Below are 27,930 nucleotides of genomic sequence, written 5' to 3' on the forward strand. Positions count from 1 at the left end.
CCGTCCAGTGGGCAGTCGGCAGCCCGAGTGAGGCACGACTCCACAATATACGACAGAGGCTGGGAGATTCAACTTGACAGGCGAAACTGGCACCGGAACTCCAGGCAGTATGGAGGATGGAATTTGTTTTCAGTCCAATGTCTCAACTAGCAAAAGCGTCGGTCAAGGGGGAACTCCAGTGAAGCGGCATTATCCACAAAATCAACAGGCCGAAGGAGCGGAGCAAACAGTAGACAGTCTCCTGGTAAAAAAAATAGAAAAAAGAAAAAGGAAAAGGAAGAAAAAAAAACTAGAAAACGCGATGCATGAAGCAAAATGACCTAGAATGCGTCCGTGGACAATGAAAGGGTAGGTAATCTATCAAGCAAAAAAAACCAAAGACCTCACCCATGTGGTGAATTACGAAGCCAAGTGTAGGCACAAAAGGCTGGACTCGACTCAACACACACCGTAGAGACGAAAAGGAAGAAGAGAGGGTGAGTCAAGATGATGGGACTATCCCCCAAGTGCCCAAGGTAAGGAAGCCCAAAAAAAAGGATTGTCTCGAAGCACATTGACAGATAACTAGACACCGCCGCGACTGAACATCTCCCGGCCCATTTCGCTGCTCCTGCGAACACTCACGCTCGAGGAGCTGCTACGTCGTCGGCGCCGGGATTCGTCCGGATCTGCTGGGTTCAATCCACTTGCACGAGCATGCAAGTTGAGGATGTCTGTAAGGCTCACCACCCCTACGAGGCGCCCAGATAACCGGGCGCCGGGGAGGGCCGAGGCGGGAATCGAAGGTGCGACGGGCTGTACGGTTCCACTCGATGAGACGGACGGGAACGGGGCAGCATGGCTAGTAGGTTGGGATGGCGTGGGAAGATGAGGTGTAACCGGCGCGGGTGGCTGTGAGGAAAGGTTGCTTGAAGCCGCGGGGGCAGGGGGGGATAAGGATAAAGACGGCGCACCATGGGTTCCCGGCGTCGCTGATGAAAAGGATGCAGACAAGGGAATGTGCGTGGTGGAGTGAGATGGGGTGGGTGGCCCGGACGAGGAAGGGGATGCTGGATCGGTCACCCAGAGACTATAGATGGCATGGTTCTTTAGCAACGTTTCACCAACGAGGGTTTCGCAAGTGTTCTCACCGATGCGATCGCGTCGCCACAAGTTTAGCCACCGTATGTGCAAGTGTAGAAGTCGGGTGGACATGGAAGACTGGGAACGAGTCTTTACCCTCGATCAAGCCTCGAGTGGAAAGAATGACCGAAATAAAGTGAGTACAGGTGTTTTGAAGAAGTGGCAAAGAGGAAGACCGAGTGAGAAGCTAAGCCAGCCATTAGTCGTTTGGTTCCAAGATTTTATCACAATCACAGCCAGTGCGGCCGCTACATTACCTTGACATCGGTAGTTGAAATATTTCCGATCACATTCCAGTGATTATCGACCACGACGAGGGACGATATCCCTTCGGTGTCCATCAACTGAAGGGCCTCACTCAGAGGCTTGTCGCCACTAAACAGCAAGATCCATTGTCAGACGTCACGTCAATCCCGGCCGTCTTCTGATGTGGCACGCTCTTACTTGATGGAGATGACATTGTGAGACCCAAGTCGCAGCGCATGAAGAGCTTGTGGGTAGAGCTCTTCGATCGCAGGGAAGCTTCGGCCATTCTCCCAAAGAAACTTGACGAGTCGGAATTGACTGAAAATACCAACCACCTCCTCATCATCCGATTCCTTCGTCACAACGACGCGATGAATGCCACCGCCAAAGACCTCGATGGCCCTCAGAACATTTGAAGAGGCCGGCAGCGTCACAAGCGGCTCTTTCTCCATACCCAATGCCTTGACATCCTTGAGGGGGATCTTCTCCCCGTCTCGAGCTTTCCGGGCGAGCTCCTCAAACGAGGTTCGGTTCCATTCTCCAGGGGCAGTCAGCCCAGCTGCGAGCAGAAGATATGTATTCAAATCTGAATAGTCAAACGTAGCCACTGCAGAGTTCTTCTCTGCCGTTTCGCGGATGAGGAGGACGGGTGCGCCAGAATCAATCAAGATCTAGACGAGGCGATATCAGTATCCGTAGTACCAACAGGATAGAACAGATATCTTTGATTAATCACAAACATTAGTTGCCTCTTCAATTCCCGTATCAAGCTCTACAAACTGCAAATCGCCCGGGCTCACGAGTTCCCCAATGGAGATTTCTCGCCAATCCCGGCCGGTGAATGCTGGATCGGCATTCTTGGGCGGTGGAGGGTTGTCGATCAAGCTCTGAATAGCAGACTGCGTGAGCGAGGGTTGTCGTCGACTTCTAGGAGAGCTGGGCGGGCCACGAAGCGTTTCGCTCAAGCTTTGGCGGTGTTGGTGGTTTGTCGCCGGAATATGCGAGACGCGCAGTTGGCTGTGATTACGAGATGACCGGCTGTCGGTGCTAGATCGAGATGATGCCATGCTGGAGCCATTGTCGAGCTCTGCAGAGCCTTTGAGGGCGGCGTCAAGGCCTTCTTGGGTCGGTTGACTATCTGCCATTTCTGAAGGGATTTTGGGGGGATGGTCAATTAATGTGACAGGACGGAAGAGGGGCGGCTTGGACGTTGTCGTGCAATTGCAGGTGACGCGGGGGTTGGAGTGAGTGGGGCCAATGAACGAGTCGGGATTCCTGACATCATGCGCCTCTACTACCGACTAGGACTAATTAGGAATAGAACCAGCAATGACTGGTAGATAACCTTCTAGACCATGATGCTGTCACGAACTATATGGTAAACTAAAGACTAGCACCAGTGTATTGAGCATTCATTCCTCGGTCTCAAAAATAGGTAGTAGCCCTCCCAGCGGTTTTAGACATTGACTAAGTCAGGAGCAGATATTATTTTCCCTGGTGAAGACAGTATATCCTGCCGTCAATAGTGGTCCAAAATGTATACATTGATAATATGACAGCGAAATGCGAGGCAGGAATAGCGAAGACACCTCTTCCTCAAGTACTGACAGAAAAAAGTGTGAGTCACGCCAGTTTATAATTCAGACAGATTTCAAAGTCGTGGTTTTTCGTGACTTTGGAAGCTAGCCTCGGAGAAACAGATCAAGATTGCTTAGATGTTACGGCACTGCGGGCTGGCCGAGCTAGCCGGAGTGGTAACGCCAGTGTGCTACTTCATGTTTATACGGAATTTTTCTGTATTTTGTTTTCAGAGCTCGCGAGACTAGATACTTCGGTGGGAGGTCTACTTTCTGTCATCATTGATATATCATCCAAGACGAGATCGTAGGTCGCAATCCTAGTGCCTACAAGGCCACCGGTCAATCGACCATTCATGCAGGTAGTTTTGCTTTGAACGACAATGACGATGGCCGTGACAGAGGAACGGAGATAGTAGCAAGATAGTTCTCTGCCCGGAAAGCACAGATCTGTGAGATATTTATCTCAGAGAACGCATACCTACCTCCTGTGAGCGGGAGGGGTGTAGAATATTGGTACCTTACGTCAATATTTGACATTGCATATAGTGGGATAGTGGGCCACCAAGTGTGGATATATCCCGCTGATACTGCCGAATCCCAAATCAATACTTCAGCAGGATCATATTTGATTTCCTCCCTCGAAGACAGAACTATGCTAATACAGTGCCATAAACCTTAGTGAAGACGCGCGGATCATCCTACTTGAGACACGATAGGTAAGTACTGCACGATGACAAAGTAGAGGTTAAGAGAGGGGCCTTGAGTCTAGATCAATCGAGAATCACTACTACTGTGGCAAAAAGAATCTAAAAACAAATGACCAGACTGGGGTTCGATCCCAGGACCTTGTCGGTGTTAACGACACGTGATAACCAACTACACCATCCGGCCAATCATGTTTAAGTATCGTGAATTACAAAATCATATTGCGTTTTTTTTGACACGGCTCTCAAGCCCTGATAAATCTTACGTTGGGGCGACAGCATCTCAACGGGAAGAGTTCCATATAAACGGTGCCACACAACTTGCTTCGAGTCTGGAACCTACCCATTACAATCCTATAAGCTCGGGCCATCCATATTAACGAATTTTAAAAATATTCACTTGCACCACCTGTAAGGAAGAGAATCAATCACTAGGAGTAATTCAAGATTTCCCGGGTCAGATAGACCACCTGCTGTTCTAGATCTCCCGCAACGATAACCCCAGAAACGTACATGTGCCACACCTCTACAGAAAGAAACAGGAGCATAGAGCTCAGAAGGTAAATCTTGAGTACGCAGGAGCTAATGGACTGCAGCCCATCCAAGAATAAGTATAGGCCATATATCCGTGTCATCATCAACACATTAGGTGACAATAGACTTGGCAACTTTTTCCAGGCTGAAATGGGTTCGGCAAACGATGGTTTCAGGTTGTTCATGTCATTTTCCAGTGTCTCTGAGTTTATCTGTCTGTACAGCTCCTGCACAATGTCTGATAACGCTTGTATACGGTCAAGGATGAGAGCCACATGGTTAGGGTTATTAAAGTGCTGCCCAATTCCAGGGTAGGCGGACAGAGTGATGGCTTGCAGAAGTAACGTTGACAGAATGGGTACAGCAAAGCCGACGGTGGATTTCTGGAGTGCATTCATAATCTATACTATGATATTGTGGACAACAAGGACGGAGGGCCAATGTTAGATGGAAAGAAGTGAACGATGCACTATACATCCATGTCCCTCGGCTGCCCACATAACCACGTCGCTTCCCCTTTATTTCCCCTTTAGACAAAGCGGCACAGAGAGGCGGAACCGTGGGACGCAGGTACTGACTTAACTACTATCCAAGAATCTCATCGGGTATTCGTTTATGTTGAAGGTGGGCTACGAACTGTAGGGCAGCCAAAAATGGAGAGAACCCGGGATGGTGAGATTTACTGAGGGTGAGAGGGCCTAAATAATATAGCTAGTCTGGCAGCAGTGGCAGAACCACACGCCAAAATTTTTTCAATCGATGCCCTTCATTAAATATGATCATTACGGACCCTCGTTATACGAGACATGCGGCGGTCCGTGATTATTGTACCTGACCTTATTTATGGAGGGGGTCGCTTGAAAGTCCTGAGCGCTATGAGGCCCGGACCCCCATATTGAAGCCCAACAGGGTGCCGCCATTAATTTCCAGGGGATGCCAACAGCGTCACTCTCAAAGAAACTCTGCCAACAAATCCATCGTATCATTGGGGCGCTGTTTCCTCATGACCCTCTTGCCATGGTCTCGTGGGCGCCGTTCTTCATGCGGGGGAGCACGCTTGCGATTGCTCACATCTGCTCGAGTCATGATAAATATGCTTTTGGCCGCATAATGAGCCCTTCTCTGCAACTTTTCTGGATCATCGTAGGTCGGATAAGGGATTGCGAACTCTAAGAGTGAACGACAAGGTTTCAAGAGAGGTGTCTGGCTCTCTGCACCTTGAGCTTGGGACTCCGCGATTTGACGGTACACCTCAAGGAGTGGTCCTAAATGCTTCAGGGCGCAATCTCTCCGTGACTCATGAGGAAACCGGTCGAATCTTCGAATCACCCAGTCATTCTCGAGAGCAGCATCCTGGGATTTTTCAATCTTTTGATTCAGATAGCGTGTAATGATTGGGCACTGGTATAGGATGACAAGTTTTAACTGAGGAAAACCTTTCAGCATCCAGAAGATGTTACTCGTGAGATGCTTCTGTTCATAAAGTCTCAGAACTTGCAATTGTCGGAGGTGGCCAGTGGATTGAACTTCTTGGAGCCAGGTGTGGACGAGGTTGTCGTCCATACCAGCAGATATGTGGGAGTTGGACACCGCCAGACCTATAGGCTCTCGTTTCTCATTGTTGATCTCGAGAGCAACCAGGCCCTTTATCTGAGTCACATTCACCAAGTCGGAGATACTAGCGTAGGCCGTCGACATAGAAAGTACCGCGTCCCAATTTTCAGGCGAGCTGTCCATCATCTTGATGTAAGATCCTATCGATTTTGCCGGGACTCTGACCCTCAAGCTGTACAATGGACTGACACGTTGGAATTCCTTTGGATAGCAGGTGCTCATAATCTGCCACATCAGAAGCGTCTGTTTGCCCCTATGGGGTTTCATCACTATATAAGCGGCAGAAATCTTGACCAAGGTACCTGTAACATACCTTGTTCCGAGGTATTCCCAAATCTCCCGAGCCATCTTCCATGGCACATGTTTAAACAACCCGGCATTAATCAAGGACTGATCTGAAAGCAGACCTCGCATAGCCGAGGCTTTCAATGAAGGTGCACCGACATGGTTTCCTCCTGAATCGCCAAAGGGAAGAAAAGGGCTTTCATGATACCAATAGGGACCTCGGCGAAAGTCGGATTGAGTTGATTGCGAGTCAAGTATGATGGACATTGCAACACATAGAGTAGTAGCAGAGCTCGTTCTCAGCCAAAACTTGCTGGATAAGGATGATTTCGAGAGCAAAGCTCAACACAATAAATCTTCCACCCGAATGATTTCATCGACAACTTGAAAACTTGAATGTCATGACACGCCTTGAGTGCGGGAAGGAGTTGGATGTTTTTCCTAACTGGGACTTGTATGTGTGAAAATTCACGTGACAAGGTGCGCTATCTCAAGATCAACAAACTGATGAATGTTTTATGAGCCCCCTTAATGGCGGCCGATTGTGCTCAATGGCTGTCTACGGAGGTACAAGCCTTCATCTCTGTGCTCATAATCTTCGTTTATGGCCCTTCGTAAGCCGTTTCCAACCCCAATTCATGTGCCCCCGGCATCGGCCCTAGCGCCCAAGGCACTCGGAGGAACCAGACTGGAATGCCTCCCAACACAATCAATGTCTCGTATGACCCCGAATCTCTATGAAAAATAGCGACTGTGGTCCTCGTGACATGCCTGGGAAGTGGCATTACACTCCTGACTCGTCTCTTCGGTCATCAACTCTTAGTCTCGTAGGTTATACAGCGTTTATGACATCGCTTTCACCGTAACGGCTGCGCCCTGGACTGGGGCTGGATCGAGCCATAAACACCGACCGCGACGGGAGTCGAAGTTTCACATAAAGATGTCGCCCAAAAAAATAGAGAAAGAAAAAACCGGACGTCAGTTCTTTTCACCTAGAGCAGCCTCACTGAGAAAAAGATTGTGTGAGAAGTTCCATAACAGTCAAATTTCGAATAAAAGGAAGAGAATATCCATATCACGATAAGCGTGATGGGATTGATCTTCCAGCCTAATAACCTAAGTACAGCCTACAAAAGGATATGATGAGATTGAATATGACAAAGGCAACGACCGCTAAAAGTCCAGCATAAAAAGATGGAAATGGGGTTCCAAGAATCGGGGAATATTTCCTTTTAACGTAGAGGATTACATCACGTAAAGAAGGTTCGTGTCTGTGGAGGCAGGTTAGTATTGGAGAAAATGACGAAGTGGTGACGGCAGAGGGGACGTGGAAGTCAAGCCAAGCTACGTACCAAGGGGATGGCTGCAACTCAGCTGCGGCTTCTGGGTGTATTTGCTTGCAAGCTCCTCACGAATGCTGTTGAGCAGCTGCACATAGCTCTGTTGTGGGTTTTTGCGCAAGGCGGCAATGAAAGCCCACGACATAGCACCTGTAGCCTGGCCTGCAATCTGAGCATCCTGACTCGTCTGATCATCTTTACTGCCAGACCACATGATCACATCCGCAGGGCTCGTCTTGGTCTGCTTGTTGCGTTCATACACTTCATCGCCTTTGGTGGCTTTCTTGATGAAGCCCATGGCAGTGGACATCATGCTACCCATGTCACCGCGCGCGTATGCCGACACAACACCCAGAAGACCCTGCCCCGCTTCCTTGGCCAGGTTGGGCTCTTTGAGAATGCCGGAAGTGGAGTAAATGTAGGGCAGATCCAGTGCAGAGCCTGAGTGGCAAGAATCGAAAATCGCCGTCAGTCGCACGCCAGGTCGAAGCGACTTGACCATAATCCGATGCATCTCATCGTCGACAATGTGGCCTGCGACTCGGAAATCCACGGGGTAAATGACTTCGTCGTATCCGTCTTCTTCGTCGCCGTCGAGATCTGGCGTTTGACCGCCATGTCCTGCATTGAAGGAAATCATTGGTATGTGCTTGGGGCCAGGACCAGCCGCAGTCCATGCCGAGAACGGGGAATCACATACCCGAATAATGGAAGAAAAGGGAGTCATTAGGCTGTGCATCCTTGACTAGCCAGTGCATTGCGCGCAAGATATTCGCCTTGGTGGGCTGGCTCATAGGATTCTGTTGATCATCGGTGAGAAGAACCATGTCTTCACGGGCATAGCCAAAGTTCTGGTTCAGGTAAGACGACATGTTCTTGACGTCGTTGATGCATCCGCGGAGTTGTCCCTTCTGACCAAAATAGTTGATTCCAATGAGCAGCGCTTTTCTTTTTCCAGTGCAGCGCGAGTACTGGAAGCTGTATCCCTGAGGGGCACCGTGACCGAACGCGACGGGCGCAGTGGGCGGGGGAGGTGGACCACCTGACGATGGGCCAAAACTTCCTAATGGATCCGCTCAGCAAATGCTTGAAAAATCAACAGCAAAGCTCCCGATTGCAAATGATGGGTGGCTGTTGTAATCGACGGGCAGAGAAACGACACGAACCTGGCTGTCGACCGTGCATGGGCGGACCGGGCGGCGGTTGCTGGTACCCAGCTGGAGGTCCCTGCTGAATATTAATACGCAATGTCAGTGAGTTCTGTTGGAATTTTGCAGCAGTATGGCCGTGGGAAACACACCTGATGGCCATAGGATTGAGGCGGCTGCGGTGAATGGCTGTATCCATATGGATTTTGTTGCTGCGGTGGTGGCTGCTGGTGGTGATAGGACTGACCAGGGTAGCCACCATATTGCTGTTGGTGCTGTTGTGCTCCTCTAGAAGATTTGGAGGCCAGAGTCAGCGCCGAGACACATATACATGGGATCAACAAGGCCAGGCGCGTACGGATATTGCTGCTGCGGGGGGTAGGGCTGTTGCGGTGGGGGATAGCCCGGAGCGCCCTGGTAAGGCGGATACCACGACATCACCAAGGAGAGGCTTGCGATTCTTCAGACGGTAAACACAAAATTGAGGAAGAGATATTGTCCGTACACCGACGATCCAAGGTGAAAGGGAACGGGAAGAGCAATGCGACAAAAAGCGAGAGTGGAAGAAAGTCAGTGGAACTGGGCTGAATGTGGAGAAGGTCGATCCGACGCCGCACTTGATCGGGAGCACGGGACGGAGCGCCAAGGCCCTAGACCGTTCATATGTATTCCCGTAGTGAATCAGACAACAAATACTCGGTTAGATTGGGAAGAAATATGGGAGAGGGCTGTATGTATATACTGAAGTAGCTGACAAGGTAAATTATACTGTGAGCGTACCTGTACGAAATTCATCAGGGCGTCAATTGGTATTCCTAGCAGGTGACCTTCAACGCTATCAATGGAACCAGCCGTTCAAGAACTTCTGCATAAGCCGGCGGGTCTGATATACGGGCATGGATATGTTTTGTTATGAATGTGGATGACGCTTCTGGGTAGGTGACTGGAATACTTGTATTGGAATACGAACCTTCAGGGTCAGATATAGGAGCACCCACTCTGTTTCGCCCAACATGCATGAGGCAGAACATTGATCCGATCCCCCATCCTCATCAGATCATTAGGTTCAGAAAGAAGACATTTGAGGCTCAGCTTCTATCTTCGCTAGACCATCTAGCGTATACGGATCTGGGCCCCAACAGAAATGCCTGGTCTCATTCTCCCGAAGCTTCGACTCGACAAATTTCTCCATGATTTCACCGTTTATCGGACTCCACACATTCACACATTGTCATCAGATTGACTGGACCTGAAAAATTGCTGATCAATCTTGCGCCAGTAGATGCCGTCAAAGGCAAATTTATTTCTTGTGGCATATATGATGCACACCAAAAACCAAACATGGTATTTGCAGTCTCTGGTATCAACATGATTGGGCTGAGCTGCAATTAGACTGGAAAGTTGTTTTGTTTTTAGAGCGCTTCGGCACCTCCGAACTGACATCCTGGTCACGGCAAGAGGTCCATGCTCCGCCGAGCAGATTCAAGCGACGGTCAGACCCAATGGACTGCTGTCGCGCCCTACAACACCTTTGGCATCATGTTATGTCGGAAAAGCCCTTGGCTTGATGGTAAATACCTAAATCAGCTTATCCCGAGGCACTTGATACCCAACACTTTCGACCCTTGCGTGTGTTCACACTGATTCATGGTCGCAGAGAGCACACACTGCAGGTGGCTCAAAGACCAGAGACGCTAAGATTGTGTCGGATGTTTGTGATTAAGATAGAGGCCTCGGCAGGTCACTGTAGGTCAGTAGGCAAAATCAGGGCCGAAATCTCATCCCACTCAACTATACTCCCAGCAGTAAGCCCCCTTTTCACCCAGAGAGGTCCCCATCAAACTCTCACGATCGTATACGACATTTCTCTCAATACCGATTTACAAGATAATTCATTGGGTCCGTGCGGTGCTCAATGATGCTCCAGAGCCCCCCCGTGTTACAAATGCCGATATGGTGGGCAACTACTGTACCACACAAAGGGAGAATGACAGGATGTCCTCGGCGCTGGAGACGGATTCAAAGACGGATGGTCCTCGAGATTGTATTACTATGTACTTGCGGGAGGAGTGCGGGAAACATCGAGGAGACAATGGTCATAGTCGGACTATGTATCCACAAAATTCCACACTGATATCTTCTATTCTTCTCTCTGTATCGCACATCGCTCTCGCCGTGGTATATCAATGAACATCCAAGCAACAACCCTTTTCGGTACAGTGAGATGGGACTAGACCCAGACCTTTCAGCGTCTTTCTCAAAGCTGTTGTCCTTCTGGTTTCAGCTCGGATGGGCTTTTTCTTGTGAATCTTCTGCGTGTTTTTGGCATTAAGTCATTTATCCACGACGAGGCATTCCGCGGCCACGACCACGGAGAGCCCGCTGAGCAGCACCGGGAGGAAGACCACCCGCGGGACCGCCGGGCTGGGCAGACTCCTCGTTCTCTGTTGGTTTCCCTGTGTCAGCTAAACACGTCGATGAACATTTACGGGAACGTGAGAATAGGGGACATACTGATCGTCTCGTCCACACTCAAAATCAAGCAAGCAGCCTCCACAGCGGCTTGGATCGCATTGACCTTGACCAAGCTAGGCTCCCAAACAAAGGCGGCCATGTTGTCTCGAACACCCTCGTTGTCAAAGTCCACACCCGCCCACAGGTTGTTCTTACGGTGCTCAACACGCAGTCGGTTGAGAATATCTGTGGCGTCAAAGCCAGCGTTATCACAAAGCTGGCGGGGAATGACCTCGAGAGCCTTGGCAAATGCCTTCACAACGGCCTGCTGCTTGTGAGGCACATTGCGGTCAGCATAGCCGTGCAAGTAGCTGGACAGTTCCATCTCAGTAGCACCACCACCAGCGACAATCGTAGTGTTGCGCAGGGCACGCTTCACAATCATGATCGCGTCGTGCAGACTTCGGTCAACCTCGGCGATAAACTGCTCAGCACCACCACGCAGGACCAAAGTACACGTCTTGGCAGCCGGGCACTCGGAGAACAGGTTGAAGCGCTCTCCACCAATCTGGCGCTCCTCGAAAGCACCACAGGTACCCAGGTGGCGGTCCTGGATGTCGCTGCATGTGGATTGGGTTGCTGCACCAGTGGCCTGGCAGACACGGTCCATATCGTCGGAAGCCACACGGCCAGCACAAAAGATGTCACGGTCGGCGAAGTATCTATAATCATTAGGAGTATGTTGTCAGTGGTCACGGCTTTTCTGGGGCGGAATGACGAAAATATCGCGGTTGACGAGGTAACATACTGGGTAGCAAGGTCTCCAATGGGCAATTTGCTCAGAACCACCTTGGCCCCGGTCTTGTAGATGGCCTCCAGCTTGTTGAAGATGATCTGCCACTCGGCATCGACAATCGCTTGGTATTCCGATACTTGCTCAACGCGGACTTCCGCATTGTCCTTCTCGCTCTTCAGCTCCAACTCAACGTTGAGGCACACAATTTTAGGGTCCTTGAAGAACTTGGGCTGCTGCTCAAATCCGGCATAAGAGAAGGTCTTCTTGAAAGCCACACCGTTGACGAAGAGAGAGTCCTGCAGACCACCACCGGTCACCTTCTTCACGCCGATCAACTTCTCGTTCAGGTCATCCTGATCCAGTGAGAGGACAGCATCCACGACCACTATATAGATCACACCGCATCTTGTCAGTTGCTAAAGCACGCAGAGAAAAAGGGGCGGGTTCCGAGCGGATTCCTTACTCTTTGTGAAGAAATCCGAATTGCGCTTGATGAGCTTGCTGTTCATGGCGGTCGCTGCTAGCCGACGAAGAGTCTCAATCTTCTTCTCCTCGCTTCCTGCCGAGTCAATGATATCCACCGCGATCTCTTTGACCTTGTTCACGGCCATGGAGCCCGCTCGTCGAAGACCCTTGATGATGGTCTGCGAACTGACGCCCTGCTCAACCAGATCGCGAACCTCCTTGAGAATCTCACCAGCAAGAACCACCACGGAGGTTGTTCCATCACCAACCTCGGCATCTTGGGATCGGGCAATGTCCGTGAGGATTCGAGCGGCCGGATGCACAATGTCGAGCAGCTAGAAATTGGAGTCGCGAGTGTTAGAATACATTTTCGAGGGATCCCCCCCACTGTCCGCTGAAACCAAGTGCATGCCGTACCTTCATCACAGTTGCGCCATCATTGGTGATGGTTTGCTTGCCATTGCTGTCAACAAGCAAGAGATCACCACCGTAGGGACCCAAGGTGCTCTTGACTGTGGACTGCACAGCAACGCAGGCGTTGATGTTGGAGATGATCTGGCCTTTACCCTGGGAAGCATCGGTGCCTGCTCATTTCAGTTGACAGCAGTTAGCATGATTCGAGATATCCCACCAAAATGCGTGTTCGGGGAGGGGGAAATAGAGCACACGGACCTTCCTTCAGCACAACAATCGTTGGTGTTTGGCCGTTAAAGGCCATGATGTGAATGATATGAGGGCCGAGACCGTTTTGAATAAAGTAATTAAAAAAAGTCCTTTGAAATGATCGCACTTTGGTCCTGGTCGGCACACAGGAGTCGGAGGGGCTTGATAATCGACTACGGCCAAAATTTCCCAAAGCTTCCTTTCTCCCCCTCAGGAGCCCCCGAAGGCCCGAAAGGCGGTGACCAGCCCGCACACTCGTCCTGACCAACCAACTGAAGAGTCCCAGGGCTAAGGCGGAGCCTGATCTAAATAGACGTTAGTAATTCCTTTAGGATACATCATGATGGTCTCAGTTGAGCCACCTCTCGACAATTGTCCTTGGTTTGATCATCTGAATCGTCGAGAGTCTGAAAAGATCACCTCTGATTCATTCAAAGACGACGCCCTGCTTGAGGACCAGGGCCTTGTTTTTGAGCTAAAGTTCTCGAAACACAGATCAACTCGCCCAGGCCTGCCTCCTTCGCTGGTGACTCGATTTATTTATGACCCTTACGGGGTCGGCTTCTCGCTGATCACACGCCAGAGTGTAGTATCTACGGCACTACTATTGGTTGATGTTCGAAGGTACTGTCGAGGCTGCAACTTGTGGACTCAGACCTAGTCCAGCAAAATGTACGAGTCATCACTAGAGTGTACATTAGGGCCTGCTAATAGTATCAGTCCTATGCTAGTCATCCTCGCCTCGTCATTCCCGGCCGAGACATTGGGATATTCCGGTTCAAGCACAATTTGTAGATCTCAGACCCCTGATAGGCGGTCATTTTCGATTTCAAGCTTAGCAAGAAACGCCATATGCAAAAAAAAAATGATAGTCCGCAGTTCCCACGTGGCACACTGCTCAAATGGCCCAGTTTAGTTCCAACCCCAACGCCCGTAAAAGTTGCATCCGACCAAATGATGAGTAAATTTGCATATTCATAGCCCAAGCCCGAGACCAGCTCAGGTAAAGTCGTAGTTGCCGTCTGACGGATTGCCGTACTCGTACTTGGAGAGCAGCTCAGCATCGTGTTGCATATCTTGATGGGAGGAATGGCTCATCAGCCCAAGCACCTCTTGCCGAAAGGGATCAGAGCCATCGTCGACCATCATCTGATAAGCATTGCTGGCAGTGTGAAACCGCATCGCATCATCGAAACTGGACATGTTCATGTGCTGAGGACCAGGCGCAAACGCGCCCGCCATAGCATTCTGCTGTTGGTAGCGCCGGAGTTGTTGCTGCAGCTGCATAATCTGAGGGTCCAGAGGCATGGGGTTGAAGTTCGCCATGGAATGGACATTTGGCGGTATATTTGCAGGAACAGATGGATGAACGAACGCATTGTGATTGGGGGAATCATCGGGTGCCTCGTCCATGGCTTGTGATAGGTCAGTTTGAATCTTCGAATGCACATCCGACGTCCCTTGCTGTTCGTGGTCCATGGCGTCCTCCGTGTCCATTTCCAGATTCTCGCCAGATGCCGATCGGTCGTCGTCTTTGGCATCGGATACTGGTGGTGCCTTCAGGGTCTCTTTGCATTGAGGACAATCGCGAATCACTCTGTTCACGGTCTCCTTGATCCGCACCCAGTGATACTTGACTGCAATTGCGGCAGTGGTCTTGTTGATACCCGCATGCTGTTTCACATGGACTTCCTTGGCAATTTCGTACTGTTGTTGCGGGTCAGACACGACTTCTTTGTCTTTCAGCATCAGTTTCTCAGGCTCGCCATCGTCGCCGCCTAGTAATTTGTAGTGAGTCGCTGCGCTGCGAAGTCGGCTCTTCTCGGCTCGGTCCGCTCCCCGGGGGTATTTGGAGTGCTTCAGGTAGTATCTGATCTTCTCAAAGCGGTCCTGGGAGACAGAATCTTCGCCATCTAAGCTGAGACCACGGCCATAGATGATGGCGTCGACAAATTCCCCAGGTTGGGATTTAAGCTGGCCGCCACCGGGAACTCGACCGATCCGCTTGAACCCTAATGAATCCCAGAGTCGGCAGGAGGCAACATTGGTCTCGTAGACCAAGTTAAAAACAGCGTATGTGTAGCCCTGGGGATTGGAGAATGTGAGACCGCATCCAAGGACAGGGGCACTCTGTTGCGAGTGTGGAAAAACTCACCAGGCGCGGCGCCCATTCGAGATATGCTTCACCCATCAGCCGACCCACACCCTTGTTTCGAGCAGCGTCGGTGACTATGAAAGTTCCATTACAGACGTGACTGCTGCGGCCAGGGTAGTTGGGGCGGATATGGAAGCCACCCAGGCAAATCTTTGTCCAATTCGCGCCGGCGCGGTCCATCGAATGGGTCTGCTGCACATTCTGGATATCGCCCAGCAGCATCACAACACCAAAATTTGAGAACCAGTACCGTCCAAACTGCGCCAGAGGAATCGGTTCTGTCATAGCATATGTATCTCCCTTCTCAATTTCCTTGTTGAATTGATCAGAGAGATATTTGAGTAGTTGTCGAGGCACATCGTCCGCCGAAGCGAACGGCAGAAGCGTTGCAACAGTCACACGGTCTCTGAGTGTAACCTGTCTTGGGTTCAACGCCAGGGGATATTCCATCCGTTCAAGCCCTGTCGCCACGGGCTCGGCATCAACATGGACTTCAGACATGTTGATCGACTAGTCCAACGATAATGGTCACGGGACTTTCTGCCATACTAGTCAGGAACTCTCTTGCTCTCAATGGGTTCAAAGGTACCCCAACAAAGGGGCTAATTGGGAAACGTGGGATGAACAACAGCTGCCGACCGAGAGAAAACCATCGTTGAAGATCGTACGCGATTCTCGTCTGCGATTGACTGTAGACATTCCCAATATTCCCGTCACTGACCTTCCCTACTGTTTCTAGAAGCTCGTTGTTCGCACTTCGAGGACCGCGTGGGTATTCTCGAGTCCGGAATGGCTGCAACGCAAGTTACAGAAGCCGTGGTCCTCGCTGACTCATGCTCCTGGCCTCAGGTTATTCTCAGGCAGCACTTTATCTTGCAGGCTCCAGCCCGGTACCGGCGTTTAAAAGCTGTATCCCCACAGTATACCTAATCACCTCTGGCGGCATTCCCACGCCTAAGTGGATATATCGCTGTTCAAATCAGGCATTAGATGCAGGGCAACACTAATCTTCATTTTCCATATAATGTGTTCTCCGCTATAGAAGCTGCGAAAAAAGCAAACCGCGCATATGTCCTTATCTACTGTGATGCGATCAAAGTTTCATGTTGACTCGTCAGATGTACTTGCACCTGCAGGTTGAGGTAATAGGGAAAACGACGGCAGACAATCATTTGCTATCAACATCAGATCGTCGCTGGCTGATCATTCAGTGAGGTCAGGTTTTCTGCAAGTCACGTGGATTGTATATAGAGCTCCAGCTACCCATCCACAGTGATCTCCTTTTCAATAAACAGCTCTCTCAGCTTCGGTGCTACAAATTGGTTCTGTGTTTCCATGATGACTACTTCTAAGCGACCACGTTATTATGAAAACAAACTAGCACCAGTAGTGATAAATCCGGTCTCGCTCATCAACGCTCTCCATGAGCTTCGGGCAGCGGTTCACAATGGTGCAGAGAAATTGAATACAAACGAGCCCCTGCCTGAGAAATGGAACAACGGCGGAGTCTTTCTTCATTTCCCAGGTATCAATATCTCACTGACGAATGACACCTGCCAACTGAGTGTCTCCGTCCTGTCAGCCTCAGCATGGCTGAGACCTGACGCGGCTGTTGAGATTGTTTCTAACCGGATTTGTAGGCGTTGCTCTTGCCTTTTTACGTCTTAACTATCAGAGTCCAGTGCTATTCGGCCAAAATTCAAACCCCTCGGAATTCCTTGAGTATGCTTTGAAGAGAGTTCCATCCGGTTTGCCGGATATGCCTTTGATCCCATCACGACTTTCTCCTGCGGGCTCTTTCTCGCCGTTGGCGGCTGCCAGTTTACAGATTTTCGCAACTGTGGCGAAGAACGGATGGGGAGCTGGCGAGACGCCCAAAATTTCCGCTGAACTCATCAACTGCCTCCGTGACGCTACTGATTTGGCACTCCAAAACTCATGGATCGTGCCTCATGGCGACCACCGGATGGGTGGAGATGAGATTCTCTACGGTCGTGCAGGGCTATTATGGTTGCTGCTAAATGTTCGCACGCACCAGTATCATGAGGAAAATCGCGAACTCCTTTTGCCGGTCATTGCTAAGATCCCACAATTGATTCGCGTCATAGTTGACGCTGGTCGACATGGCTCCAAGGACTTTATACAGAACCATGGACGCGAGCATGCACATCCACTGATGTATGCCTGGATGGAGGGTCATTACGGATTCGGCGCGTAAGTCCTGCCTCCTACATGAGCCAAGTTGTGATTGAGCAGTCACTGAGATGGTTTTTTGATCTATAGTGCCCATGGAGCTAGTAAGCAGGATGTCCTTGTGGAAATGATGAGAACATCACCCGACTAACCTAGGTACTGCAGCGGGTATCCTTTCTGTGCTGCTCTCCTGTACAGCAGATGAATTGTCAGAGTATGTTCCAGAGATTGGAGGGACTATCACTGCACTTTGCAGGCTTGCTGTCGCCCATGATGGCCATCTGCCAAAGACTCTGCCACCCTGTGGTGCAAAGGAGTCTTTTGAACTGGTTCAATTCTGTCACGGCTCCCCTTCAATCCTATTACTCTTGGGTGTGGCGCTCAAGAACGATCAGCTGACCCAGAACTGCTGGCACCCAGTATGGGACCAAACACTCTACCAGGCCACCGCCCGTGTCTGGGAAGAAGGTCTTCTTTCTAAAGGTGGGAGCTTGTGTCATGGTATCTCTGGAAATGCTTGGCCGTGGTTATTGTTACATGATGTCTTTGAATACAACTCAGACAGGATTGAAGATGCCAGGCGTACATTCTTCCAGAGCAGCGATGACCCCATGGCATCGGATGACGACCTCAGTTCCAAGCTAACTTCCAATTTTTTCCTCTCCCGGGCGCTGGCGTTCATGCTGCATTCATTTGAGACGCGTCCGTACAAGGATGATCAAAGTCCCTCGGAATATGATTATTGCACTCCTAACGAGCCAAACTCACTATTTAATGGACTGGCAGGCAATCTTTGTGCTTGGGCCGAGACCTGTGCGGTCGTTCAGGCGAGACTGCGAAAAATCATGTTGAACGAAAGCAGTGCAGTCAGTCGATACGAGGATGACAATTCCTTCAAGGAAGCGTTGCGTTGTCAGTTGGGCTTCCCACTTGTGGGCGGCAATGGTGCGTGCGGTGTACTTTAATTTGATATTTTTTCCATATCTTCATTCAAATGGATGGAATGGGTGTTGCCCTGGCACCATCCAACCAGAACTCTGGATCATGGATTAAATGCTTCACCTCCCGTCTATGCCGTGTGGAAGTCCGATATCTGAAATCGTAATTCAAGACAACCCCGGAATTATTTAACTACTGGGCCGGGTCCTTTGCCTATCTACATGCAGGTATGTGTGTTTTCCTTCCCTCCAGCAGACCTGTGTTGGTACCTGCAGGTGGTCCAGGAAAGTCTGTCACTGGGGCTTTTTTCCTTGAGCGTGGAAGAAGACGGTTGGAATCACCTAGCCGGGCACTGCTCAATATATTTCTTGAACGGGCGGGCGGGCATGACGATCTAACGCATATGGAATGCCTTCGAACAGGCTGATTCCAGGATCCGCTGCCCTCTGATAGGTAGGTGACATGAAGGTACCTACCTAGTAGGTCAAACCTCAAGGGCATATGCATATCTCGTCCGAAGGAATTCTCACATTCACCTGGATTCAAAATTTGTTCTACAAGCACGAGCGCAAAGTAGACCCGGCATTCGTGTGTCGGGATCGCTTGGGCAAAAATTACCTCCTCATGCGGCGGGAGAGCGGGAGGCAAAAAGATTGCCCTCGTCCAGGTTCGAACTGGAGACCTTCGGATTACCACCCTGTTAGAGCAGGGTCGTCATACAGTCCATATGAGACCGACGTCATAACCAACTAGACCACGAAGGCTTATGCTTTGATGGACAAATATTGACATTATATCCCAATGATCTCAAGTTCAAACCTCTTTGGCCAATTTCACTGCCTTGTCCTCATCCGCAGATGAAGACTTTTCACATTCCCTCTCTTGGAATAATATCGTTTCATGAAACTGAAACGGATTCTTCTACATTGCAGCCACTTAGTCCACAGACACCTAGATATGAAAATGACATGTGTGACCTATAATTTTGGCTCGGGCAGTGGACCAGGACACGAGACTTGGCTAAGTATGGCGGCCTCTGGGTCCGGTCAATCACCACCCGGAGACTCTATCGGCGGGCAAAAAATAAAGCGGGCTCTCCGCCTTTTCAGCCCATTCGGGGCCAACTTGGCGTCACAACTCTTCTGCTGCTTCGGTCCCCATGCCCCTCCAGTGATCCATGACTCTCCTGCCATCACCACTCGCCCAGTCCACCTTGGGCGAAAAGTGCGCAGTCTATCTGGACCACGTCAGCGACCAACTTCCTGTGTTTTTACACTCCCTTCGTCCTCGTCTGGATCCGTATTTGACCTCCTCGGTCACTACACTCCGATCGGTCGCGCAGGCGCTGCCATTCGAGGCAGACGAACAGATTCTCGCTGTCGCTGCCGCGGTCCTTATCGTCATCTCCACTATCATCGCTATGAGTTGGGGAAACCCATTCAATAATTTCTGGCGGCGTTCGCCCAACCACGCTACGGCCCCACAAGTCCGCGACGATGACTACAGCTACATCACCCCAGACGAGATTGTCAATCCTCCGTCGCAGCCTATCAGATACGGAAATCAGTATGATGCGGGAGCTGCTGAGAATGAGCCAGATATCATCTGCCTAAAACACCGAGGCACAATCTACCCGTTACATTTCCGGGCCTACGCCATCGACGATGGCTTATTGACCGTCGGGGATCTTCGCCATACGGCAGCCGTCAAGATGGGCGCCGAACATCCGAATCAGATTCGATTGTTGTACAAGGGCAATATTCTCAAAGACGATCGTCGAACCTGCAAAGCTGAGGGACTGAAGCAGCATTCCCAGGTCTTGTGTGTGGTTTCTGAAGCTGGATCCAACACACCAAGTGATCTTTCTGATCCCGAAAATGTGTCCACTCAAGAAGCCATCCTTGACACCGATGAAGTCCCTGGGCCTGTCGGGTCTTCTAGCAAGAAGAAGAGCAATAAGAAGAAAAAGAAGAAGGGTGGGAAGCGCAACGAAGAGACACCTGCCTCCGAATTCCTCCCGCCCTCTCCGTCTTCAGCACCGCCAAGGCCCACCTCCGCGGGTGCAGGCACCCCAGCCCTCCCGCCTAACTTGAAAACCATTAAGACGCCGCTGGAGCAAGTCAACGCCTTGACTGCCTACTTACAAAAAGAGCTTTTACCGCTCTGTGAAGAATACTTTGCGGACCCACCCAGTGACATGAAGAAGCGGGAGTTTGAGTATCGGAAGCTGAGCGAGACCATTTTGGCGCAAGTCATGTTGAAGGCCGATGGTATCGAGCCTGATGGCAATGAGACCGTGCGCAACGCCCGCAAGGCTCTGATCAGAGAAGCGCAGAGCTGTCTCAACCGACTCGATCAAGTCGGCAAGCAGCAATCTTGAAAAGAGCCATAGTCTTTGATACATCTCCGCCCTTCGCGGGGCAGCATCAAAGGTTCCGGCAATTGCGTGACAGCCTCACCAGCGTGAGAGATTTGATCAATCCTGTCCACACTGAGCCATGATAACATTGACTCACGCTGGAAGATCACGAGGCGCCGCCAGTGTCTCAAAATTTGCCGGACGACATCTCCCTGCCCAGGTGCCCATCTCGACGACGGCTCGATAGTAAGCGCTCATAGGTTGAGCTGTGCCAGGTCCACCTGGCTGCTTCACCATGCACAGTTGCAGCGCAAAATGAAAGCCCCTTTAATTTTACATAATTTATGAATAGACTGATGGTGACTGAAATCGATGTCGCCTGATCCCAAGCCAATCCGTAACCGTTTCGTGCTCTAAATGGTTACTCCCATGGAAGCCATAAAGCAAACGTTGTTCTGCGACGAATGCACAATAAGCTGAGCTTTACCCTGGGTCAAAATGATCTTTTGTCACTTCTCAGCGACGGCAGTACCTATGGTACTACGTTTTCCGTTTCGCATGGGATTTTGAATAGGATCTTTCTCATAGTGAACCCGTCGAAAAGCGAAAATCGACGTTTATCAGTATGGATGCGATATCAGTTTAGATGGCTGGACTTCCCATGGACTTTTTAACGACGCATTATGACCTTGGCTGCCAAAGATCAAAATCTATTACTGTCACCATGGTCCATTAGCCCACACGATTGAAGAAATTGGCAAAATTTGCGTTCGCCGCATATGTGGAACAATCGTGTGCTAGCCGCCAGCGCGTCAGAGAAGAGCATTACGTTTCGAGATAGCCCCGGCATGCCTTGAAGTTGCTTTTCATGCTCAGGCTACAAGCTTCTTTAGATGATCTGAATATCACTGCAACACAGTCATTTCGCAAAGTTGAAACTTACCCCTATGCACTAACATGAAATACTCTGGACGCCTCAGAATGGATTTCGCCGGTTGATGTGGCTGTGCTCCCATGCTAATCTATTTCTCGCAAAAAGGGACTGGCCCCCAAATCGACATTATTCCGTCTACCAGGCCTTCTTCACCAGAGAGCGTGATCTTTTCTATCAGTGAGAGCAGTTTTTCGCCCCGACATTTCCCTTTCAACGGTGTGACCGGCTTGCAATGACCCCAAGATGAGTGACATGACCAGCACAGGCCGTCTATCAAAAGGATCCGCTAGAACGTGCCAGAACTGCGCCCGGGCAAAGATTCGATGCATACGCTCCGATCCTGGGAGCAGCTGCGATCGGTGAGGAGCCAATTACCGGCTCTCCAATGGCTAAAAGCCGGAAACTAATCGTGACCAAGGTGCGATCGCCTAGGAAAGTCATGTCATTTTCAGCAGGCCCGAAGATCAAATGGCCTGTCCGCAGCTAGTGACAGCAAAGAAGACAAGACCAATGTGCTAGAAGCGAAGCTGGACCAACTTCTTGCCCAGTCAAGTAGTGCAGTGCCGTTGGGCGCTACTGTGCGCGATAAAAGTCCCGCAAAAGTGTCAATGCAAGTGGGCGATGTCATAGATCAGGGCTACTTGACGATTGAAGCGGCTGATAGGCTGCTTCATGAGTATCGCACTACTATGATGCCGTATTGCCCTTTTGTGCCCATTCCATCGCATGCGACTGCGGCGTCTTTGCGCAAGGAGAAGCCGTTTCTGTTCCTTACAATTCTGACGGCGGCATTTTATGATAACATGCCTATTCAACGGGCACTGGAGCTTGAGGTCAAAAGGGAGATCAGTCCTTCAATGATCTATGATGGGTCTGTGACCTTCGAGATACTTCAAGGTCTATTAGTCCATTTAGCATGGTAAGGACTCTGGTTCTTGTTCTGCCTACTTGTATTTCCAGTGCAAATACCTAATTGGATCTAGGTGTCAGTATCATTCACGGCCGAGACGAGTTACACAGTACCTACATCTTGGGATCAGTATCATCACAGATCTGCAACTTGATCGCGATCCAGAGGACCGATTCTGGAAGCAGAGAGTTGAATTTGACGGCGCAGCTGATCGTAAAGCTGTTTCGTGTGAAAAGGAGGAGAGAAGAGCAGTGATAGGATCCTTTTGGTTCTCATCCTGGTGAGGCAAGGCTGCTGACCTGTGGGTTGAAGTCTAGCTAACACAACACCTTCCATAGCGTCTCTCAGATTCTGCAAAAGCGCTCGTCATTTCCACACGTGCCGTATCTTGAGCAATCGTGTGGGTTACTGGCATTGAATCCGGAATATGAATCGGATTGGCTTTTCCTGCACATTGTACAACTCCAGTGTTTGTATGAGAAAATTGTGTCAGTGTCTTCACCGCACAAGCCCGACACTCATCACACAGATGAGCTCAAATTCAGTTATCGTCAAATCAGATCGGAGCTGGATTCATACCGAAACCAACTATCTTTTGGGTTGAGTGATAATGGTAAGCCCTCGTCTGTCCAGCAGACCTGCAGGCCCGGATCTTGCTTTGCGTGTCTCTAAATCGAATTTCCAGACATCCTCTTCATGCAGTTTCACGCAATGGAACTCTTTGTCTGTCAAATCTTTCTTTTCGATGTCAAGCCCACTTCCCAGCATCCTCGTCATTACTCGCCATTCCAAGTCGACATTGTTCGGTTGGGTCTCACGGCGGCGCGGACAATGCTGGAGTTCTACACGTCGTTGCCTCTGCGCCGTGAAGTTACCTTTAACAACGTAGCGTGGATACAGCTTGGATTTGCCGTTACACTGGCTTGTAACTTGGTGATAGCCGCGTCGGAACCGTTCATCCGACGAATTACCGCCGATTTGGTTGCGGCATTGAATCTGTCGAATACATTAAGTCGATGCATTCTGCGCGTTCAAGCACTGGTCACGTCCCAAATAGATGCCAAGGGTGACCGTGATGTCTTCTATCACTACGAAAAACGGTTCAAGCGGGCACAGTGGTGGTTTGAGAGCCGTGTCCTGTCACAACTACAACAAGATGAGACTTCTACAATCCCGATGACCGAGCCATCAAGAGTCGGGGCTTCTCGGGTGCCTTCACAAGATGGGGTGCAGGGGTATTATCCTAGCTCCAACGACGACTTTGATTTCCAATGGCCGGGAGTGTCTCCGAGTCCCGTGTTTGAAGATCTTTTTGGAGGTTGGACAGAACAGAATTCGACAACGTACGGAGAGACATCTCTTTGAGAGACAGAACTTGCAGGCCCTGTTCACTGACTGCTTTGTGGCAAAATGACTCTTTTAAATGGCGCATGACTTAGAGAACCTCATTATTTTTCATTTCATACAAGCGACTCCTCTCTTCCAAGGGCGTATTTCTCATTCAGTACTTTTGCACCCGCCCTACGGTCAAAGATACACAAGCCCATGAAAATCAAAGACACAGCTGCTCCAAGCCACCCGATCCAGTTTCCAAAAAAGTATAACGAGACTGCAATATCATCCCCATGAGGTCCAGGTCCTTGGAACCAAGTGAAACATGCTCGTTCCCCGCCATTGGCGAGTACTGCTGGTGGTAAGATGGCAAGTGAGCTTCGTGAATAGTCTGCAGACCGGAGCCAGACGTCCAACGTACGACTGGCGAATGCAGGACCAAGATTGAAAAATGCTATCATAAAGGCCGGCAGAGTTGGCCCCTGATGGCTCAGAGATTTCAAGGCTAGTTCGATGAGGAATGGATGTCCAGGCGTGCTGGCCATGAACTCATTGCCGATGCCGTATGGCCAGTGTAGAGGAAATAGAGCTTGATCCACAGGAGTGTCACCGAGCTGCAGTAGGGGCTCTAGAGGTTGCAGACAGCCAAGCTGTGGGTCAAGATAGACACCGCCGTAGTGCCATAGGAGGAAATAGCGGAGCACATCGATCCGCTGTACAGGGGGAAGATGATTCGTATACGCGGAGAGACACCATGGGAAGTTTGTGGCGATGAACTGATGAGCAGTCTCCTCCGTCCAGATGTACTATTAATAATTCGGACTCTAGACATGACAAGATGCAGCCGCACTGACCCAGGCTTGGGATATCGTCGTGGTATGCCACATACGATGAACCGTCCGAGGGATGTCGTTGATGGAGCGATTGAATGATTGCGGATATTGAGTCGCAGGAGGTGATATCCACTCGTGGCCCGAATGACTCGAATTCGTTTGATGAACCCTCGTAGCTGTAAGCGTGCTCGAAGTCAAGTCGTCTGCAGTGATGAGGTAGGGATGCAAAGTGGTCCTGAACTGAAACAGCGAGACGAGCCATGATAGAATTGTGACGAGCAGGGATATTGCGAAACATGCTTCTATAGAGCCTTGGCGAGCCCAGAATGTGACTCGCTTCATCTTCGGGGACAAATAGACAAAGATTGGACGAAACCGATGATTTGAAGCTCTGGGGAGGAGCCGGCGATAGCAGACCAAGTGTTTGATTTTCATTTTTCCAGGTTCGCGGTGGACTCGATTGACGATTCCTTCCGATTGAGATTTTCTTATGAAAAGGAAATGTTCAGTCTGGGCGAGAGTCTTATGGCAAGAAAGAAAAAGATTGAATGGGCCTGGACAGATATAGAGAAGAGAATTCAATTGTAGACATGATAGACATCGTAGCTTCGACCCCTTAATTTGACCATCTCTACGAAAAAGACGGTATCACCATAGTTCATTTGGCGATATCTCCTTTTCTGAGTCTTGAGACATTAGTCGGTGCATAGAATTGATAATTAGTGTCATCCTTCAAGCAAATTGGGGCAGCCCGGTCTCGTCGTAAACCTTTGATCGCATACAGCACGGATATCGAACGGACAGTATGCCAGTTTTCCATGTCCGTGTCCGTGTCAGTGTCCGTGTGCGTACCTGTACTTGACAAAATCCGAGGGCGACAAGAGCCTCCGTGTCCCTGACAGTGCCATGATTAGTACTGCAGTGGATGTTGTAATCAAAGGTTCTTTGGGCTGATAGGCTCACAATTTGACCATCCGGGTCCGTGTCCTTGTGCCTATCCAATGTTCACGTCTGGGCTCCACAGATCTATAACCCCATCAGCATGAATCGATCGAATCCGAGACATAGACTATGCTCGATGATTTTTCCAAGGAAGATGACAGGGATTTGACAGTGCTCAAAAGATATTTGATTCGAACAATTGAATGCTCAGCCTCAAAACTTTGACGCGTCAGAGTCGAACTAAGATTGAACGCTGTCCGTACCGACAGCAGGCTGATGTGCCGAGATGACCAAGGAAGCTGGAGACCAGAAGGTCTGGGCATGTTCAATCGCTTGAAGAACTTTTCATGACATCAAATATTTAAGTAAATGACTCACCCATCTTAAGATACAGTGAATGAAATCTTCGAGAAGAGTCCCATTCAGCGAGCGTGTTTTCATCTCTCTACCTAACCCCCGCCGTCATGAGCAACTTCACAATCCCGTCAAAGTATTGTACCTTGGATACGTGTCCCATTACAAAAGCACATGTCTTTTATGTCCCATCTTTGGCGGGTAATACCCTCTATGTCGCCTTATTTGCGACTCTGTTGATCGCGCAAATCGCACTCGTCGTTCGCTATCAAACGTGGGGGTATTTTGCCGGAGTATTTGGCGGACTCGTCTTGGAAGTGGTTGGCTATCTCGGACGAATTCAGATGCACAACAATCCTTTTCTGTTCACTCCATTGCTCGAGTATGCTTGGACACTGGCTTGTCTCTCCACTAACCTGAGCGCACCAGATGCTGATTATCGCGCCAGATATCTAATCTGTTTGACCATCGCCCCGGCTTTCCTGAGCGCCTCCATCTACATCTGCCTGGGCCGCATCGTGACAATCTACGGCGAAAAAATCTCCCGTCTTCGACCGCGAACCTATACACTTGTCTTTGTTGGCTGTGATCTGGTATCTCTGATCCTGCAAGCGGCAGGCGGGGCAATCACTTCCATCGCGGATTCGGACCAGTATGACTTGGCTCAAAGCGGCATTCACATCATGATTGCCGGTCTATCTTTTCAAGTTGCTTCTCTCGCTCTGTTCATGGGGCTTTGTCTCGATTTTGCATGGCAGGTGTCGAAAGAGCAACATGAATTGAGCCCCGATGTACAAATGCAAGAAGTCAGAGAGAGTGCCCTTTGGAAAGCTTTCCTCGGTGGTCAGTAGAGCCAGTCCACTCCCTTCAGACTTGTATCCCAAAAGACGAGAAGAAATGTATTGACCGATCATTTTGTTTTCTTGATTCAGCCCTCGCCATTGCCACAGTGACTATCTTCGTGCGATCTGCTTTTCGGGTGGCTGAGCTCAATGGGGGATTCAACAGTGCACTCGCGAATGATCAGGTGTTGTTCATGATTCTTGAGGGCGCAATGATTGCCATTGCTACCATCTGTATGACCGGTTTGCATCCTGGGATCTGCTTCAAGGGGCTTTGGGATGCAACCGAATGGAACTTTCGTCGAGCCCGCCAGAGCGAGTTGCAGCTCCTTGAAGTGGGCTTGGAACACAAGGCTTGCCCGTAAAAAGTGGTGGTTAGCTTGATTGAGATCGTGTTGGAGAAGGTGAATTTTCCTCGTGAGATGCTAGTTTACCTGGGATGATTTAATTGGCTGAGATTGAGACTCGTGCCCGATTGGATAACTGTTTCTGTCTTTGATTTTCGAGCTTATGGAAGTGTTGTTGAATTTTTGATTCTTTTTTTTTGTGGCTCTGCTTCGAATAGAAAGACCACTGTGACAGTGTATAGCATGGTTACGATCGATGGTGATTTGCATCCTGACACAAAACGGTCAAATTAGAATATTTTTACTAATCCGGTAGTGATGCTGAAACATTTTCTCAATAAGGGGGGATGCTGGTAGTGGTAATACGTAGGTAAGATGCACAGCTTTGAGTTCGATGCTTACCATGTACAGTAGCTCAACTGGAGTCAAGTACTGATCTGTCTAAAGAGCAGAGAAAAGAGAGCGACGGCTATTCATTTACCCCTTACGGGATTTTATTGCAAAGAGGTACATGCAAGTAGAGGGCCATTGAAGAGACGATACTTTCAAAGTATGGAACGTGGTCCCCTCAAGAATGACACCCTACTCAGTATGGGTCGCAGAGACTGTAGGCATTCGATCATGACTTGCGACCTGTCATCTGTTTGAAATTTATTTGACTTGCATCATTTCATTGCTGCATGGTCTTGCCGTATAATGTTTCAAGGAGATCTGCAATGCATGATTAAGTGCAGCAGCCGTGGTGCATGTCAGGGGCTTCTTCAGATCTCGTGGACTATAGAGCATTCGGTGGAAGTCTTCAAGAAGATTATCTGCGAAGAAATGCATAGCAAGGTCTG

The 27,930-nt window shown here is 49.9% G+C and overlaps 10 protein-coding genes and 2 non-coding genes across 12 annotated transcripts; 4 read left to right on the forward strand and 8 right to left on the reverse strand.

Moving 5' to 3' along the window:
• Positions 1 to 564: 564 nt before the first annotated feature.
• Positions 565 to 2,513, reverse strand: POX_e06710 (Protein sds23; the record flags this gene model as incomplete). The annotated part of the gene is made up of 5 exons (XM_050115526.1): positions 565 to 1,069; positions 1,131 to 1,309; positions 1,380 to 1,497; positions 1,567 to 2,039; positions 2,109 to 2,513. 5 exons carry the CDS (start codon positions 2,511 to 2,513, stop codon positions 565 to 567), a joined length of 1,680 nt encoding a protein of 559 aa, XP_049967986.1.
• Positions 2,514 to 3,765: 1,252 nt separating this feature from the next.
• POX_tR135 lies at positions 3,766 to 3,839 on the reverse strand. The gene has a single exon. It is a non-coding gene; the product is annotated as a tRNA-Val (tRNA).
• A 1,298-nt stretch (positions 3,840 to 5,137) lies between these two features.
• On the reverse strand, positions 5,138 to 6,148 carry POX_e06711 (uncharacterized protein; the record flags this gene model as incomplete). The annotated part of the gene is made up of 2 exons (XM_050115527.1): positions 5,138 to 6,053; positions 6,114 to 6,148. 2 exons carry the CDS (start codon positions 6,146 to 6,148, stop codon positions 5,138 to 5,140), a joined length of 951 nt encoding a protein of 316 aa, XP_049967987.1.
• Positions 6,149 to 7,330: 1,182 nt separating this feature from the next.
• POX_e06712 (Metacaspase-1A) lies at positions 7,331 to 8,835 on the reverse strand (the record flags this gene model as incomplete). The annotated part of the gene is made up of 4 exons (XM_050115528.1): positions 7,331 to 7,356; positions 7,438 to 8,046; positions 8,126 to 8,488; positions 8,592 to 8,835. The coding sequence occupies 4 exons, from the start codon at positions 8,833 to 8,835 to the stop codon at positions 7,331 to 7,333; spliced, it is 1,242 nt and encodes a 413-aa protein (XP_049967988.1).
• A 2,075-nt stretch (positions 8,836 to 10,910) lies between these two features.
• On the reverse strand, positions 10,911 to 13,006 carry POX_e06713 (putative T-complex protein 1 subunit eta; the record flags this gene model as incomplete). Its single annotated transcript, XM_050115529.1, has 6 exons — positions 10,911 to 11,038; positions 11,088 to 11,749; positions 11,836 to 12,208; positions 12,287 to 12,623; positions 12,706 to 12,872; positions 12,961 to 13,006. 6 exons carry the CDS (start codon positions 13,004 to 13,006, stop codon positions 10,911 to 10,913), a joined length of 1,713 nt encoding a protein of 570 aa, XP_049967989.1.
• Positions 13,007 to 13,950: 944 nt separating this feature from the next.
• Positions 13,951 to 15,607, reverse strand: POX_e06714 (uncharacterized protein; the record flags this gene model as incomplete). Its single annotated transcript, XM_050115530.1, has 2 exons — positions 13,951 to 15,036; positions 15,107 to 15,607. 2 exons carry the CDS (start codon positions 15,605 to 15,607, stop codon positions 13,951 to 13,953), a joined length of 1,587 nt encoding a protein of 528 aa, XP_049967990.1.
• An 837-nt stretch (positions 15,608 to 16,444) lies between these two features.
• Positions 16,445 to 18,264, forward strand: POX_e06715 (uncharacterized protein; the record flags this gene model as incomplete). The annotated part of the gene is made up of 4 exons (XM_050115531.1): positions 16,445 to 16,742; positions 16,789 to 17,320; positions 17,390 to 17,403; positions 17,456 to 18,264. The coding sequence occupies 4 exons, from the start codon at positions 16,445 to 16,447 to the stop codon at positions 18,262 to 18,264; spliced, it is 1,653 nt and encodes a 550-aa protein (XP_049967991.1).
• A 628-nt stretch (positions 18,265 to 18,892) lies between these two features.
• POX_tR134 lies at positions 18,893 to 19,002 on the reverse strand. The gene has a single exon. It is a non-coding gene; the product is annotated as a tRNA-Met (tRNA).
• Positions 19,003 to 19,415: 413 nt separating this feature from the next.
• POX_e06716 (uncharacterized protein) lies at positions 19,416 to 20,618 on the forward strand (the record flags this gene model as incomplete). The annotated part of the gene is made up of 1 exon (XM_050115532.1): positions 19,416 to 20,618. One exon carries the CDS (start codon positions 19,416 to 19,418, stop codon positions 20,616 to 20,618), a length of 1,203 nt encoding a protein of 400 aa, XP_049967992.1.
• Positions 20,619 to 21,774: 1,156 nt separating this feature from the next.
• Positions 21,775 to 23,806, forward strand: POX_e06717 (Transcription factor himD; the record flags this gene model as incomplete). Its single annotated transcript, XM_050115533.1, has 5 exons — positions 21,775 to 21,890; positions 21,950 to 22,450; positions 22,515 to 22,721; positions 22,780 to 23,054; positions 23,127 to 23,806. 5 exons carry the CDS (start codon positions 21,775 to 21,777, stop codon positions 23,804 to 23,806), a joined length of 1,779 nt encoding a protein of 592 aa, XP_049967993.1.
• Positions 23,807 to 23,901: 95 nt separating this feature from the next.
• On the reverse strand, positions 23,902 to 24,948 carry POX_e06718 (uncharacterized protein; the record flags this gene model as incomplete). The annotated part of the gene is made up of 2 exons (XM_050115534.1): positions 23,902 to 24,579; positions 24,628 to 24,948. 2 exons carry the CDS (start codon positions 24,946 to 24,948, stop codon positions 23,902 to 23,904), a joined length of 999 nt encoding a protein of 332 aa, XP_049967994.1.
• Positions 24,949 to 26,012: 1,064 nt separating this feature from the next.
• On the forward strand, positions 26,013 to 27,109 carry POX_e06719 (Efflux pump himE; the record flags this gene model as incomplete). Its single annotated transcript, XM_050115535.1, has 2 exons — positions 26,013 to 26,745; positions 26,835 to 27,109. 2 exons carry the CDS (start codon positions 26,013 to 26,015, stop codon positions 27,107 to 27,109), a joined length of 1,008 nt encoding a protein of 335 aa, XP_049967995.1.
• Positions 27,110 to 27,930: the final 821 nt, after the last annotated feature.

Source organism: Penicillium oxalicum, chromosome V (genome assembly GCF_001723175.1).
Source record: "Penicillium oxalicum strain HP7-1 chromosome V, whole genome shotgun sequence".
NCBI classification, from domain to species: domain Eukaryota; kingdom Fungi; phylum Ascomycota; class Eurotiomycetes; order Eurotiales; family Aspergillaceae; genus Penicillium; species Penicillium oxalicum.